The 17,761-nt window shown below is 48.8% G+C and overlaps 1 protein-coding gene across 1 annotated transcript in view; it reads right to left on the reverse strand.

The window, feature by feature from the left end:
* Positions 1 to 17,761, reverse strand: part of SPON1 (spondin 1) — a 304,441-nt gene that overhangs the window by 11,492 nt on the left and 275,188 nt on the right. Inside the window, exons 7-10 of the mRNA XM_027768691.1 lie at positions 14,570 to 14,634; positions 2,546 to 2,747; positions 2,304 to 2,444; positions 1,734 to 1,809 (exon numbers count right to left, since the gene is read on the reverse strand). Coding sequence (XP_027624492.1) covers positions 1,734 to 1,809; positions 2,304 to 2,444; positions 2,546 to 2,747; positions 14,570 to 14,634 — 484 coding nt within the window. The remainder of the gene's footprint in view (positions 1 to 1,733; positions 1,810 to 2,303; positions 2,445 to 2,545; positions 2,748 to 14,569; positions 14,635 to 17,761) is intronic.

Here is a 17,761-nt window from a genome sequence, read left to right on the forward strand (position 1 = left end):
AAAGAGTGTCATCACGTTTTCCCTGGGAGACCACGGCAGTGGCAGCTGGCCCCCTCCCAGACTAGCTGCCAGACCAACCTCAGTGAGCCCCTCCCCAGTGCTCTGGAAATGGAAGCAGCCCCCCACTTCCCTTTAAAAGTTATATTTTAGGGACAGAACAGTTGTGCAATGGTAAAACATGGGACAGTTGCTGGTTTGTGTCCAGAGACCTCTCTGAGGTACACCGGGCATGTGTGTCCATGATCCAGGGCTGGCCTAAGGTGGAGGTGGGTCATGGTATCAAGACCCTGCTGAGGATGCTGTGTGTCTCTCTCTCTCAGTCACAGAATAAATAATTAAATTTTTTAAAAAAGGAAATTTTTAAATTGGCTAATAAATAAATGATAGGAACGATTTTCTCACTGTCCCTTCTCCTCAATACATGAGCGAGTGTCTTTTTATTCCAGTTCCTCACCCAGACAGATGTCATGTCCACACCTGTGCAGTCACATCGCAGCCAGTTTGGAAAGTGCGGGCTGTTTTTGTGTGTTGGGGCTTATCTTCCCAGTGATCCCACGGGCAGGTGTCCCAATAAGGATAAGGACATTGCGGGTTCGCTGAGTACTGAAGTGCTGCTGTCATTCTGAGACCACACGGTTTTCCCCTTTGATCTCAACACAACTTCCCATGAGACAGGCTCTGTATTATTTCCACTTTTCAGCTGTGGAAGCTGAGGTAGGAAGGTGAGCTTCTTGCCCAAGGTCACAGGACTAAGGAGAACCCAGATCCCATGAGAAAACTTGAACTCAGTCATGGCTCTGCCACTCTTGGACTGTAGGAGCTGGGCTTCAGTTTCCCTCCTGGGGGAGGGGGTGTACCCATGCCTGCCTTGCAGGCCAGGATGAGAATCGAAACAGAAAGTGGACTGAATACTGTGAAGCACATTCAAATGCCAGCTCCTGGATCATTTTTTTAGAGATGTTTTTTGTTCTTATAGAGTGTGTGTACTCACCAGAGAGAAAACAAGAACTCATCTTCCCCACCTCCCCCAGGAGGAATGGCCATGCTGCAATACCCTCTCCTCCATTCTCTCAGGATTTTGGACATGCATGCACACGTGCCAGCGTGAGTTTCAAGCTGCCAGGTCTGAGTCTCAAACCACGGTCAATCACATGGGAGTCCAGCACCTTAATCACTATGCCACCTGCTGGCCTCTCCAGGATCATTTTAAAGGACATCGTTGAGGGACCAGCAGATGTCTGCATCATTGGACTCCCATGTACTTGTTCACAGTACAAGTCCTAGACCTGGTGGCTTAAACTAATGCAGGCTGCGTGTGTGTGTGTGTGTGTGTGTGTGTGTGTGTGTGTGTGTGTGCCCAAGATCCTGAGAGGAGAATGGAGGAGAAGGGATTGCAGCGTGGCCATCTCCCCTGGGGGGTGATTTCTCACTTTCTATCTGTCTGTCTCTCTCTGTCTTTCTGGTGAGTGCACGCGCCCTATAGCAAAAACCTCTCAAAAAAAAAGGACATGGTTGAATACAATTTCTGATTTCATACTTTCATTATTTCCCTTATATTTATTAATTCAGGTCTTGATTTTGAGTATTTCTTAGGAAGAAATCCTCATTGACGAGATCACCAAATTGAAGAAGATGAGTATCTTAATGGTTCTTAAAATATGTAAGCAAAATACTTTCTCACATGGGGTCATGCCAATTTATGTTGCTACCTCCCACAAGGGAAAACAACATACCTTCATCTTTTTCTTCTGGAGCCAAGTCTGCTACGATGTCGTCCACATTGTCAGGTACAATATTGCATTGCTCCCCCTGCAGAAGGAATTTTACTTGGAGGACTCTGCAGGACAGAAGGTAACGTGGAGGGGAAGGATGAAGGAGGACGTGCCATTGAATGCCCACTCTGTAGACAGATCCTAAGCCCTAGCGGAGTTCTGGGCCAACATATTATCTGACTGGAAAAGAATTCTGAGAAAGTAGGAGTGACTAAACAGCAATGTTAAATACAGCTTGTAGACCATCCCTCCTCACGTCCCTACCTGTGGCAGGCATCAGTAATCGATTGCAGAACTCAGGTGAAATCTGTTTGCCTGAATCAAATCATGCAGTTGAGTTCTAGTCCTCACTACTTGCTCATTGACATCGTATGAAATAATTTGCATACTGAAGACCCTGAGAAGCCCAGAAATCCCATACCCTGGGGTGTTTCCTGCAGGAAGCACATGATTCTGGAGCTGAAAGGTAGATGGCTTCCTTAGGTCACCTGGTGGGAAGGGTCTGTGCTAGGGCAAGTTCTAACTCAGTACCTTCCGGGCGATTCTCTCGATGACAACTCTTGCTACTTGGGTGATGGACCCGCCCTCTGGATCATAGAAAGGACTCTGAGGATGGTCTAGACTGGTCAGGGGCCGGATTTTCTCCTGAGGAATTGTGGGCTTGTTGGGTGACTGCAGCAGGGAGAGAAAAAAAAAATCACAATAAAACCAGATACAGAATGAGAAAAATAAAACTGGTTAAAAAAGAAAAAATTGGTGAGGCACACACATACCTCATAGGTCACCCCACTGTCGGTGCCAGCGTCCCAGGGAATCAGGTCTTGCACCACCTTCTGGACCCAGCCGCACTCCTTGGTGCACAGATCCTCTGCCGATAGGCCCACGTTCCAGTCGGGACTGGGGCCCATCATGGTCAGGAAGGACATTAAGTGGCGTGTCCTGTCCACAGAAAACTCAGCCGAGGGAGCTGCTCTCCTGGAAACCAAATACAGAGACCATTAGGTTAGGGGACCTGGAGGCCACGCTCTGGGGGACATGTGGCCAATCCTTGGCAGAATGACAAGAAGGGGAGGGTGGGTTTTTGGCCACCACCGCTTCACCCTCTTCTCTCTCCTGTCCATGGGACACGTGTGGGGGAACTACAGACCACCAATCTGTCCAGTTTTTGGTTTTTACTAGTTTTTCTCTTCCCTGAGTGTGGTGGAGACACACATATGCACATGCAGGCACCCGCAGCAGGGCCTCACACAGCGCTCCACCTGTCTCGGCTGGCCCAGGTCGTGATCACACGTGCCCAGAGTGCTGGGGGGTTCTGGGATGCGAAGCCAGGCCTTTCCCACGTGGGTTCAGTTGTGTATCTGCTGTGCCACCCCCTGGTCCTTCACCTTACGTGCACATATAATAAATAAATAAGATGAATGACTAAATAAATATACTAAATAAATATTTAAATAAATAATACAATATATAATTATAAATACATATAACATAAATTCAAATAAATAATTATATATAAATAAATAATTTAAACATATATATTTATTTATTAAGAGTTTCGCCATACGCCATGTGTGTTCACTGGCAAGACAGAGTGACAGAGGGAAAGAAAGTGAGAAATCATCCTCAGGGGGGATGGTCACTTCACAATCCTTTCCCCTCCATTTTTCTCTCAGGATTTTGGGCATGTATGCACACATGCCCAGCATGAGTTTCTTTTCTTTTTTTTTAAAAGAGAATTATTTATTAAATTTTATTTATTATTGTTTTAAAAAAAATTGTTCAGAGAGAGAGAAGGAAAGTGAGAAAGCAAGCCTCCAAGTCCAGGACTTGAACCATGGCCACCCACGTGGAAGCCCAGCACCTTAACCACCACGCCACTTCTGGCTCTGCCCAGCATGATTTTCAAGTTGCCCGGTCTGGGACTTAAACTGCAGTTAGCTGTATTGGGAATCTGAAGCCTTAACCACCACACTACCTGCCGGCCCAGCATAATACAAGTTTTTTAAATTTTAATTTATTATTACTATTAAATTTGCTATAGAGCATGTGTGCTCACCAGAAAGAGACACAGAGAGGAAGTAAGAAAGTAAGTCAGCAGGTCCAGGACTTGAACCACGGTCAACCATGTGGGAGTCCAGTGCCTTAACCACCACAGCCACCTGCTGGCCCTCACCTAATACAGTTTTAATGTAGGCACAGAGCTTGTTGTTATTTTGTATTTCTTTGTTTACTTTTTTATTTAGCTGTTCAGTGGCTCATCTCTCACTAAGGTATAAGCTCTGGAGAAGCAGGGATTTTTCCTGGCACAGAGTAGATGCTCAGTAAATGTTTTTGATTGACAGAACAGACACATGGAATGCACACCGTGCGTGCCCAGCTGTGTGGAATGAGGTGAATTTTACAAATAACTGCTTAACAATGTCCCAAGCCTTTTTGGACACATTCTCATTTCACCCTTACAACAAACCTGGGGTAAGAATTATTGACTCCAATTTATTGATGAGAAAACTGAGACTCAGAAGGGCGGGGTACTTTGTCCAAAGTTGTAAAATTAAGTGGCGGAATGGAGACCATAACCCAAGTCAAGTTCAAGGTCAATGCTCTTTCCATCATCAGTTTCTAAAACCCCCACGCTGCCCCGTTTTCAATCCACTGAGATCTTTGTCTTTGGAGTGGTGTTAGAAAGGCAGAGTACTAGGCCCTGCCCTAGATTGAAGGACATAGAAGCTCTAGGGTAGGATTTAGTAATCTATTTAATAATCACTCTAGGCCACTTGTCACCTCTTTTGGGAAGGCTTTATTTTTCTTTTAGCTTTTGCTATAGGGTACGTGGGCTTGCTGAAGAGAGACAGAGACAGAGAGAAGGGGAAGGTGAGAAATCATTCCCCAAGGGGGCATGGCCACACCACAGTCCTTTCTCTGCCATTCTCCTCTCAGGATCCTGGGCATGCATGACACACTTTTGGCATGTTTATCAAACTGCCAGGTCTGGGATTCGGACTGTGGAGTTAGCTAGGTGGGATCCAGCCACCTTAACCACCACGCCACTGGCTGGCCCTCCAGGAGTCTTTCGAACTCTGCCCCACAAGTCTCTGAGTTTGGCTGAGGCAAATGCCTTGTCTGTCATTTCCCCACACCCCGGCCAGTCTCTGCAGCCACACTTCACGATTAGGATCCACCTTGCCCATCTCCTCTGCCGGGCTGGGAGCGTGTGAGGGTGAGGGCCCCAAGTTCCACAGCTGCACCGCGGGACCTACAGGTCGGGTTGTCTGACCGAACAAATGTATGATGACATGAGCGCCACTTACTAGCAAGAGCTTGGCGAGTCCCTCATCTGCTTCAAGTCTCGATGTCCTGCGTCCCGATACTTAGCTGCAGTGTTGCTGGGAGGACCACAGGAATGCTTTATTAGGGGGCCATTAGGAACTGCGGAAGTACCACGCCAATGCGGGCTGCTACTTAGGCCCAAATTGGGAGATTTAATTTTCTGTTCCCACACGTGCATTTTCTAGCCTGTAGGTCAGTGGTTTCGGGAGCCTCTTTAAAGACCGGGCATTGCAGTCTGGGAGCTGCAGCACTGCTGTCTGTGCGCTCCGGGACATGGCTCGAGCTTGCAGTAGCTGTCATGCAGAGAGCACTGACATCTGGGGGGGCTGCCCTGGCCTTAGGACCCCAGGGGCACAACAGTCTCTCGGGAGGCAGGCTTCTTCTGTCTCTGCCAGAGACTGGCGGCTCTCTGCCTTCCCATATCCCTAAGCGTGTGATTTGGGGTCAGGTCAGTCATGCGTATCTGCGACCCCAGGTGACCCTATTCCCAGTGCTAACCTGAAGGGACAAAGACAGCCCTGCTCAGGAAGCCAGAACCATGAAAACCAGACCAGTGTCACCCCAGCACATCACCTGGACCCTCTGTCCAGCGATGGGAGTACCTGAGGACGAGGCCTTGCGGAAATTGCGCTCAGTGACACGGTGAGGCCGAATCTGTTGCAGCAAATATGTAGCTGAGGAAGGTGCCACCAGATCTCGGCGAGCGTTGCAAGGGACCAGAACTTTGGGGCAACCACCCCTGCACAAAATGCTTGATCTCGTGTTGGATAACTTGTAAATTTGCATCTCTAAGGGCCTAGGAGCATTTTTCAGCACCTTCAGATACACCCTGCTCTCTCATCTGTGACCGGAAAAGCCCTGTAACTCCCCGGCCGATGTCATTCTTCCTGGAGGATGCATTTCCTGGCCTTTCCCCAAAATGTTCAGGACCCCTAGTCTCCCTTCCCGTGGCATGCTGAACTCATCTTTCCTGCAATTTCTGATCAAATACTTGTCATCCCCGTTAGGATCCAGCAGAGCAAGGGACCATTTCAGTCTTAAGAACAGCTATATCCCGATTCCTAACTTAGAATCGGCACGCAATGGCTTCTCTTCCCAGGTGTGTGGAAATAAATGAGTTAATCTCCGATATAAATGTGGAGCTCTCATATTTCCTTTGACCTTCAAATTTAATTAAAAATCCCTTCAAGTATTTATTACTTGTATAATAAAATTTCTATTTAAAATAATGAAATGGAATATATGTTGGTTTTCATTGGAAAAAGCTAGATACAATGGGAGTTCTTTAATTGGCTCAAACCATAACACAAAAGTTCCTGTGCTTGCTTGTCTTCCAGGATGCCATTTTGTTAATTTGGTTTCATTTCCTTCTGAGATTTCAATTCGTATCAGTTTTCTAGTAAAGAGAGTTGACTTCGCCATACCATATACCAGAATATATGATAAAACATACCAACCAAGGACTGGCAGGTGGTTAAAGGCACTGGACTCCCACGTGGCTGATAGTGGTCTGAGTCCCAGACCCGGTGGCTTGCTTTCTCACTTCCTCTCTCTCTCTCTCTCATTCTGTCCCTCTCTGGTCTATTTATAAATAAAGAAATAAAGTTAAATAAAACAATTTTTAAAAAACAAAAACATAACAACCAAAACAGTGCGATATTCAGGATAAAGTGGAAGTAACAGTCTGTGGTATAGACTGGAGAGTCCAGAAACTGTAGATAAGGATTTATACCAAACAGGCTTCTCAAATTAGGGGGAGGGGAAAGACTGCAACAAGTAGCTAATGGGTTTACCCTCATTGCAATGAAAATACTGGATTTATATCTCGTATCATACACCAAATAATAATACAAAAGATGATGATAAGAAACCCAGAGTCAAACAGAAAGCAATCAGATAAAATGGTTGAAACACATCACAGAAAAAAAAAATCAGGTTTTTAGATCTGTCAGAGAGATGTTAATTTTTTCAGCTTTGAAACAAGAAAAGCGATCACAAAGAAATGAACTCATTGAATTATGTTGGGCTGTTGGAATAGTCCTGATGCATTTTCACACAGAAAAACATTAGAAAAATACGTCACGACTTTTCCGACAACCCAATACATCAATGAAAACAGCTGTACTGATTTGGAGTGGAAAATGATGTGTTGGCAATAATGTCTCCATCGGTGAGGCTGACAAATCCTTAGTATCCATTCTGGGGCCAGCAGATGGCGCAGCGGTTATTTTCCCGGACTCTCACATGGACGACCACAGTTTGAGTCCTGGACCCGGTGGCTTGAAACTCATGCCAGGTGTTGTGTGCCCGTGTGCCCAAGATCCTGGGAGGAGAATTGAGAAGGGATTGCAGCGTGGCCATCTCCCTTGGGAGATGATTTCTCGCTCCCCTTCTCACTGTCTCTGTCTCTCTGTCTCTGTCTTTCTCTCCAGTGAGCTCATATACCTTAAGGCAAAAAAACCTGTTTAAAAAGATATTCTGTACACGGAGCTAGTCCAGATCTGTGAGGGAAAGACCCCAATCTCAGTAGATGCGTGGCTGATAGTGGTCTGAGTCCCAGACCCGGTGGCTTGCTTTCTCACTTCCTCTCTCTCTCTCTCTCATTCTGTCCCTCTCTGGTCTATTTATAAATAAAGAAATAAAGTTAAATAAAACAATTTTTAAAAAACAAAAACATAACAACCAAAACAGTGCGATATTCAGGATAAAGTGGAAGTAACAGTCTGTGGTATAGACTGGAGAGTCCAGAAACTGTAGATAAGGATTTATACCAAACAGGCTTCTCAAATTAGGGGGAGGGGAAAGACTGCAACAAGTAGCTAATGGGTTTACCCTCATTGCAATGAAAATACTGGATTTATATCTCGTATCATACACCAAATAATAATACAAAAGATGATGATAAGAAACCCAGAGTCAAACAGAAAGCAATCAGATAAAATGGTTGAAACACATCACAGAAAAAAAAAATCAGGTTTTTAGATCTGTCAGAGAGATGTTAATTTTTTCAGCTTTGAAACAAGAAAAGCGATCACAAAGAAATGAACTCATTGAATTATGTTGGGCTGTTGGAATAGTCCTGATGCATTTTCACACAGAAAAACATTAGAAAAATACGTCACGACTTTTCCGACAACCCAATACATCAATGAAAACAGCTGTACTGATTTGGAGTGGAAAATGATGTGTTGGCAATAATGTCTCCATCGGTGAGGCTGACAAATCCTTAGTATCCATTCTGGGGCCAGCAGATGGCGCAGCGGTTATTTTCCCGGACTCTCACATGGACGACCACAGTTTGAGTCCTGGACCCGGTGGCTTGAAACTCATGCCAGGTGTTGTGTGCCCGTGTGCCCAAGATCCTGGGAGGAGAATTGAGAAGGGATTGCAGCGTGGCCATCTCCCTTGGGAGATGATTTCTCGCTCCATTTCTCACTGTCTCTGTCTCTCTGTCTCTGTCTTTCTCTCCAGTGAGCTCATATACCTTAAGGCAAAAAAACCTGTTTAAAAAGATATTCTGTACACGGAGCTAGTCCAGATCTGTGAGGGAAAGACCCCAATCTCAGTAGATCAGGGAAAGCTATGAATAAACAATTCACATAAAAAAAATAAAAATAAAAACGAAGATGTGGGGAAATGTTTCCTGCTTTTAAACCAGACAGGCAGCGCCGGGTAGGGGAGAACCAAGCACTGGGACAGACTGAGCTGGACTTGAATCGGTTCCGCAGTTTATTTATTAGCCACGTGACAGGGGCTTCCGCCTCACCTTCCTTTGTAGCTACTACCCCTGTCAAATGGAAGCAATGCCATACCTACCTCCAGGTATTATTGGGAGAAACTGTTTATCATCCTGATTGACATGTATCAGGACTTGGGAAGGGTTGATTTTTTCTTTTTTCCTCTTTCAATTCTCCTAAACAAAACCTCCAAAAACACCACAAAGGAAAAGAGCTAAGAAAAGATCTTCCTGCTTCTCCTAAAGGCTAATTATCCCTTTTTAATCACAGAGACTCACTACTAAGACTCAGGAGGTTTAATAGAGCACTGAGGCTGCAGGATGTATTTCAAATAATCCTTCCATGTTTCAAGTTGCAGAAACTCAATCTAGCCACGAGGGGGCGCCCAAGCCATTCACTAGGCAGAAATCCCGAGTGGGTGAAGAAGGGTTGGTGTGAGGTTACTGGAGCGTCAGAAAACTGTTTATAACCAGGAGGTATCTAGGACTCCAGGTCCATCTGGACCCCTCAGGTCTACCACCTGCTCCTCTGGTCTAAAGTCTGTTTTCCTTTATGTTCCTGGGGATGAGTGTATGGATCTGGACCTTGCTGCGGGAGGCAGGGAGAGCCCGGAAACCTCCAGCCCTGATTTATAAGAAAGATGTCCCTGGCCCCTGAGGAAGGTGGCTTTGGCGATCTAGAGAGGTTGATCATCTCCACTCCACTGGCCATGGTCTCATCAAACGTTAATTAAGCAGAGTGGCTGGGAATAATGAAAGGGACTCATGTTCAGAAAGGGAATCAAACATTATTTTTAAAAGTTGCAGTCTTTGTTCGCGTTCAGACTAAACTGGAGGAACCAGGAAATGGGAACTCAGAATTGATTTGCAGGGAACGTGGGCATTTTCCACTCAGGTACCAGAGGAGCTAGTGAAGGATGTGGCTTTTGTTCAGAATCTGTCTTTCCTGTCTCTACCTGCGCGCTGGGCTGTCCGGGCCGCAGCTTGATTTATTGAGCTAAACAAGTCGGCAGCTAATTTGTTCGTTCATGGCTGTCCTTCGAGAAGTGGTCCTGGGGATAAAGATGGAGATCATTGAAAAACAAGTCAGTTTCCACGGGCAGGACCTCGCAAAGTAGGTCACCCTGGCTTTCCACGGGGCGGAGGGAGGCTGGAATCCCATTAACCTCAATCGAGCAGGCTCAGTGAGGAGGGCAGGGCTGCTCTGCGAGACAAAACTTGGCTGCGGCAGGCTTCCTCATTTGACTTCCTAATGAGATTTGGAAGAGGACAGGGGAGACCGGGGTATGGGAAAATCAAAGGAAAACGCCTTTCCCTTAACAAGCTGGGGGCACCGAGAGGGGAGGTTTCGGGTGCCGGGAGGTCTGCGTGTTAGCTTGCTCCCGTGGTCTCAGGAAGTCTGCCGGGGTGAAGCATGGGAAGGGACACCAGGAGACCTCTTTCCATTGTCCAGGAAGTCCCTCCTAGCTTAAAAAGGAAGGAAGATCTCTCTTGCCCGTCCACTCCTTCGGAGATGCTGCTCGGGCTCTCCGTCCACAGCGAACTTCTCAGAAGGCTTGTCCATACGTGCCACCTCTGTCACCTCCCCATTTTCACCCCGCGCCTGCTCCGAGCGCTGTCCACCACCCACCTCCGCCCCCTTCACTCAGCAGAAAGGATTCTGCATAAGGTCGCCGACCTCCGACCTCCGTGTCAGTGGATCCACATCCACAGAGCACCTCGCAGCCCTGACCTTCCTTGGTCTTTCAGCCGCACTGGACACAGCTGACCGGTCCCCTGGACCACCGTCTTCCCTGCGGACACCAAGCTTCCCTCCCAACCTCTGCCTTTTCTGCCTCCTTTACCAAGTCCTCCGCAGTCCACGTTAGAGCTCCCGGGACTCAGTCCTAAGCCCCCGACTCTTGCTCTCCAGCTCTGGCTCCTCCAAGTCCTGGCTGTTTACTGTCTCCTCTTCCTCAGCGACTCCCAACTTGACATCACAGCCCAGAATTCTCATCCTGAGTCAGAGCTGGTGGGCTAACATGTCCTAGACACTCTGCATGGAGGTCTCGAAAGTACCTTAATGCATTTCGAACTGACCTCGTGATCCTTGCCAGCCTTAGGAGTGACTTCCCCTAGTTAATTCTTTAGTTTTGTCCACGGGACACCTGCACAGCCCATGGGCCCACTGTCCCCCTTATCCTCCTTATTCAACAGCTGTCAGTGTTAGCACTGCGTCTCCCACAGCTCTGCACCTCTCCCCATTCCCACCATCACTGTCACCATCACCAGCACCAGCACCGGCCTACTCGAGGTCACAGGTCACAGTTAATTCTCTCCTGGGTCTCTGCAATGGCCTCCTCCCTGGCCTGGTCTCATTGATCCTTTCATATCAGAACCAGAGTCTTTTCCTCCCCCCCCCCTTAATTTAAACCTGATCATGTCATCTTCTTGCTTAAAACCCTTCAATGATTTTCTAGTACTTTTAATGTAAAAATCAAAATTTTTGATGATGCACAGCTTGGCCCCACACCAAGCTCATGTCTGCTTTCCAAATTCAAGTATACCGTAGAATTATAGTGCCTTAAATAGGCTCGATTCCGTCCTTCTACAGAGCTTTTGCTTGCAACGGTCTCTCTAGATTTTCTAGAATGTTCTAGAACGATCTCCCCCTTGCTTTGCTTTTTTACCTAGTTAACTCCTATGATTTGATCTGAGGTCATTGCTCTTTTCTCAGAGCGCTAATCTCTAACTTCCAGGCTGGGTCAGGGTCCCCAGTTTTCATGGGCTCTTACATGTTCCCTTCATGGACATACATGTTTATTATGTAACCACTGAGTGCATGATCTGGAAAAGGCCCTGACCAACTGTGAGCTCCGGAGGAGCCATACTCTGCCCACTCCAGTATCCCTAAGTGCCTTTCTTCGGAGACAAAATATGTAATTATTGAGTCGATGGATGTTTCCTTGGTAGAAGACAACAAAATGAGTAAAAGTCAAGATACAGTTTTGTTTTAGGGCAGGAGTCAGATGATTTGGTGTTGGTCACACCGTTCATTTCATGCTGCTCAGAAGCTGGATTGATACCTATATCTCGATCAATTAAAAACTGGGGTCATGAATGAATGGTTACTTGGTCAGAGGGGTTGGAGCTGGATCTGGCCAGAATTCTAGCGCCTCTCTTGAAGGAACTAGATGATGACTCTGGGCCTGTCCCGTGGCCTCCAAGTCCCAGTTTCATCCCTGGAAAAATGGGCATTATAACATGGACCTCATGGCGTTCCTGGGAGAATTAAATGGGACAATATTTATAAACGCCTGACAGGGCACTTGTGCCCATAGCTGATTTTTTTAAGAGAGATATTTTTGCTATGTGTGTGCTCACCAGAGAGACAAAGAGAGAAAGAGTTAGTGAGAAATCGCCCCCTAGGCCGCAATCCCTTCTCCATTTTCCTCTGGGGATTTTGGGCACACACACCACACATGCATACACACACACACACACACACACACACACACACACTCACACACACCTGGCATGATTTTCAGGCCATCAGTCTGGGAATGGAAGCGTGGTCGACCATGTGGGAGCCCAGAACCTTAACCACCATATCACCTGCTGGTCCTGCTGTTCAAGGCCCCTGCTCTCTACCCCTTGTTCCCTCCCTCCCCCTCTCCTTCCTGAATACATCTCGCTTTGTAGTTTACATTTTCCTGGGCATCCAGTTTCCTTAGGGGGAAAAACTGACACATAGATCTTCTGTTGTAAAAATCAGCGCCCACAAACTGTGGCCCCGATGCCCCCTGCCTGCCCTTGATCCCCTGCCACTTAGAGGGCCACAGAGGAGAGCTGCTTCTTCACATAGGCGTTCTGGAAGCCTGGAACTGGGAGAAGCCGAAGAGCCCTAGTGAACACGATGCAGGGGACCCGAGTGCTAACTGATGTTAGTTCTGCGAAGAGGGTGGAGGGCCTTTGTGGATTCACGTTTGTGTTTTCACTGGGATGGGGGGAGACAGGCAAAGGCTCACCCACCAGGAGAGCCCAGGGCAGCAGGGCCTGTTCTCCTTAGAGGCCAAGGCATTGCTGTGCTGTGAGCTGCCTCTGGAGCAAAGCTGGGGACCACAGCAGGCTACAAAAGGCCTCTGTGTAGCCAGCAAGGCTGTCCTGCGTCAGGTGTCCAAGCCTCTCTGTCATTCCTCATGCCTGCACTGAGGGCCTCATTCCACCCAGGCCTGGGCCAGGCCTTCTAGGCTCAGCAGCAGCTACCTCTGGAACGGAGCCCACACTGACCTCGCCCACCTCTGCTGGGCTCTAGAGCTGCTGGCACCCCCATCCTGTCACTTATCTCCCTGGGGCGCACAGGACGCTGGGGGGATGAGCTATTTTACATGTTCTGCTCCACGGTGCTCCTCGGTCTTACGCACGGGCAGACCTGAGTGGTAGAGCTCTGATGGCTGTCTGGCTTCCCTCTCCGCAGGGTGTTTCAAAGAGCGGGGACTGAGGGTTCAGGGCAGCACACAGTAGGGGTTGAGCCATTAGACTGCCGGATGGTTAAGTGGGTAGGTCCAGGGGCCAGGCAGCAGCTTCTCTGCTCCCAGCCAGGCCTGTGTGAGTGCCCCCCTATCCGGCCCCCAGCTCCTCGTTCCCCGTCCTGGGACACCGTCCTTCTGCATGTCTGCACTTTTCATTCTGAGGTGGCCTTTCTCCCACTGAGTAGTGGCCCCGATGCCCCGTGCTATGCTGTACTCGTCACAGCCATCGTTCACGGGTACTCCATAGACGGGGTGGCCAGGCCATTCCTCATACACCACTTTCTTGTGGTTAAATGGGAGCTTTGTCTGCTTTGGGCCTGCATCCTTGCAAGAGGAGTGGAAATCAAAACTCGTTCAATGAACTTCCCAGGATTCGGGGTGGTCAGAGTGGGATGCAGGGCAGGCAGGCACAGGCGATGAGCCCCGAGCAGCAGGAGGCAGGGCCTAGAGAGTCCTTGCCCGCTGAGGTTGAACTAAGGAGTTGGACTTGACCCTGGAGGCTGAGGAAGACCCCAGATGGATTCTGAGAAGGGAAAGACCCAAGGGAAAAAGATAGGATTACCAGAACTTGGTGACTCACGGTACCTTTGGTGCTTCTCCATGTGGAGAAGAGCGGGCTGAAGGGAGGGAAGGATTCCATTTTGGACATGAGTTCAAGGTCCATGGAAGGGCCCTCTAGGGAGAGGTGTCCAAGAAACAGGTGGATATGTCAAGTGTGTCTGTGTGTCTGTCTGCCTGTCTGTCTATCTGGGGAGTGGTAGTTCGGGAGCTATCAGCATACCCCTGGGCACCAAAGACTCAAGGGCAGATAAAACCTCCAAAGACAGACTAGACAGGAAAGAGGGGGGCGCTGAGATGGAACCCAGAGCAAGTCTGGCTTTCCGTGGCTTGGACTCGCTGAGGGTGAGCCCGCCATGCGCTCTGCGGGTGAGCGTACGTGCCGACGGCAGTGACCGAGAACACAAACAGGGGCGTTAACGGTTAATCGTGACGTCGGAGCTGAGTCCTCTGTGCTGTTAGAGTCACTGGGTAAAGCAGAGACCAAGGCGGCATTGCTGGTGGGACAGGGCACGTCTGATACCCGTGGCAGCCGCCCGCTGCCTTGCTCACCTGAGGGGCCTTCCTGACTTAGTGACACAGTGGAACGTGGCCAGCAGGCAGTGGCTTTTGAATGAGGCTAGGACGGGGCAGGGCAGGGCAGGGCCAGGGTCTGTGCTACTCACACGTTGAGAGGCTGCCAGGCTGGCCACTGGGCTTTGGCTTTGATGACAGTGAGGACTTCATCGCTCTGCAAAAAAGGACCACAGACACTTAATGAACAGAGCCGGGCTCAGGGAGCCACAGGGCTTTGACAAGGAGACCGCCCACACCCACTCCCTCACCCATGCGGAGGCTCTACCTGCCCAGGTGTGGAGTCGTGGTGCCCCAGGAGGGGGAACACTGGAGCCTCAGATCACCAATAGGCGAGGCTGAGTGTCCAGGGCACCTGGCATGTTTTGGATGCTGCTGGCCCACGGAGCTCCCTTAGTTTCTGGCTTAGCCCAGTCTTGCCCCCCTTGAGCCAGTGCTCTGCCCTAAATTCTGTCTTGTGTGGCCACACTTCCCAGTTGTGTCCAGCATGGAGGCCCGAGACATGTGCTCTGTGTCCGGGCACCGGCTGTTCTGGGCCAGCTGGGTTGGCAGCGTGCAGCTCTGCAGCAGCCCCTGGCCCTGGGCACTGTCACCCCAAGACCTCTCCTGGTGCCAAGACCCACACCCTGGTCCAGGCTCCCCTGGACGAGGAGGCCAGAGTGAAGCCTGGGCCCTGACCCCGTGCTGCACTCACAATGGTCTGTTCTATCTTGCTGTGGACACTGCCCTGACCCCGTGCTGCACTCACAATGGTCTGTTCTATCTTGCTGTGGACAGTGACAGAGCAGCATCGAGGCTCTAGGAAGTTATGTAATTTTTTTGAGGAAGAATTCGATAGTTAACATTTTAAAGAAAAACATTCAACAAGGATCATGAGGCAAACACCAGGACTTTCTCGGTCTTGTTTAACTGTACGCTGAGATGCGGCTGGGCTTTTATGTGCAACATACACCGAGGGGTGAGGGTGTCACCATCTTTGTGAGGCTTAAGGCCTGCAGGGGTCCACACTCAGCTTTGGCAGGGGCTCTCCCCAGAGTGGAGTCAGCAGGCTCTGGAGCACCCCCTTCTCCTGCCCTGAGCCCAGCAGTATTCAGATACCATCATCCATTAGGCATGGAAAACTCCAGAATGTTCCCACCTGAGGAAACAAATGCTTCATTGCGATCTGAACAGATGCCTGAGTTCCAGGAGGCAGAGAGCCTGGCTGGCTCACGGCTGTGCCCTGGTCCCTAGCACGGTGCCTGGCAGTAGGCGCTAGAAGGTATTCGAAGTGCACTGGTGAACTTCTCCTTGCTGGGCACCATTTCCATAAAGCCCCACAGCCCTGAGGACACTGGATGGGTGACCAGAGCTGTCTCCGATGCTCAGGCCCAAAATTCATAACAGGTTTTCTGATCCAGGGAAGGTGGTTCTGCATAGTGGGCCTCAGAGAGGAGGGGACTCAGACAGATCCAGCTTGGCCTAGGTTCCTAAGATGATCCTGGATGAGGGCAGAGGGCAGGAGCCAGGCCCACAGGAAGACTCTTAGCCTCTTCCTGAGCTCAGGCTCTCTTGGGCACCCTCTTCTGTCGGAGGAAAGAACCTCCAGATGCATAGACACCTCCAGCATTCACATGTTTAGACCTAAATTGGGGGTTATGTTTCTCATGGGAGATTTATTGGCAAAGTGTCCCTCCCTCACTCCTAATAAATATCTATGAAATGATGGAGGGAAGTTGTTCACTATGAAGTCACATGTGAAACACGAGCTATGTCCCAAACGCCAGCTCTGTACCTCCTGACGGGGGTTTCCTGAAGTCTCCCCTCATGCTCCATACTGGTGCATAAAGCAAGCCCCAGAACTCTATTCCACGGGCACATCTGGGTTAAAGGCACCTCCACCAGCTGCCTGAACCAGACACGGAGCAACTCTAGCCCTGTCCATCGCCTGCCCCTCACACCAGGCGGGCTCTGAGACCTTCCGGTGTCACGTCTTTCCAGTCTCCTCACTGGTCACCTCGTCTCCAGCGTCTCCTTGCTTTCCCCAATCCATCCTGCACTGGCTGCAAATCCAACCACATCTGCTTCCCCCTTAAACCCACCGATCGCTCCCCACAACTTCCGTGATAATTTCATATCTCAGTTTTGCCTACACGGCCTTATCTAGCCCACCTTTTTCCTCTGATTATTAATTCCAGAATAATACACATTAGTTTTTTTTTCCCAGATGCCACATGCACTCACCAGAGAGAGGTAGAGAGACAGAGAGAGAGGGAGGGAGGAAGGAACAGTCCCTATGGGGCATGGTCACACCACAATCTCTTCTCTACTGCTCCATCATGCCAGGATTTTAAGCACACATGCACATGTGCCAGCACATGTCTCAAGTCACTGGGCTAGGACTCGAACCGCATAGTCAGCCATGTGGGATCCGGCTCCCTTGAGGCTGGCCTCTGAATCATATACAGAGAGTTTTCACATCATGGAAGCATATTGTTGAGTGTGTGCTATCAATGTCCATCCTGCTCTAATTCTCTGTCTCCGGAATACTGTGGTATGCGTCCACGAAGACCTTTTTGTATGCATGTACAACGAGGTGCATTTGCCCTTGCTTCATACATAGCTCTTCTCACAAGATTGCATCGGACAGAATATACCACTCTGCACTGTGGCTTTAACACTTTTCCTAATACCGTATCTTGGAAAACTTTCAAACTACCAACTATGGACTACATCTAGTAAGTACCATAAATCATAGCTCTCCTGCTTTGATTTTTAAAGTGTTGGAGTTCTTCAAGTTACGGCAAGCCAAGTGAAGATATAAAAACGAAATCCAAGATAGGAGATCCAAGTTATGAGATACTGTCGGATGACAATCCTTCTGCCCTTGAAGAAATACTTCGCTAAAAAAAGAAAATCAATGTGGGTGGAGTTAAGATGGCCACCAAGTTAGAGGGCCCTGTAGCTTCACCTTGCTTTATGGTTCAGTCTTGGTTTTCGGGCCCCAACTAATGACATATTGATTTTGCTTTTGCAGTATATACCACTAAAACTAGTTTAGATCCTCCATTAGCATTTACTTATGATGAGAAAATTCTACCTGTATTTGTTAGGATCTAGATGGCAGTTCCAAGGATGATGGGATGTATTACAGCTTCTTGCTGTAAATGATTTCATCCAGTGGTTACACAGCTTCTGCATATCAACATCTTATTGCTCCTTTCAATGTTTATTCATGTCATTCGATGAAATAAAAAAGCAGGGGCCGACTGGTGGCATGGTGATTAAGGCAGTTGGAACTCACA

The sequence above is a fragment of the Tupaia chinensis genome, unplaced genomic scaffold, assembly GCF_000334495.1.
Source record: "Tupaia chinensis unplaced genomic scaffold, TupChi_1.0 Scaffold000077_1, whole genome shotgun sequence".
Classification (NCBI taxonomy): domain Eukaryota; kingdom Metazoa; phylum Chordata; class Mammalia; order Scandentia; family Tupaiidae; genus Tupaia; species Tupaia belangeri.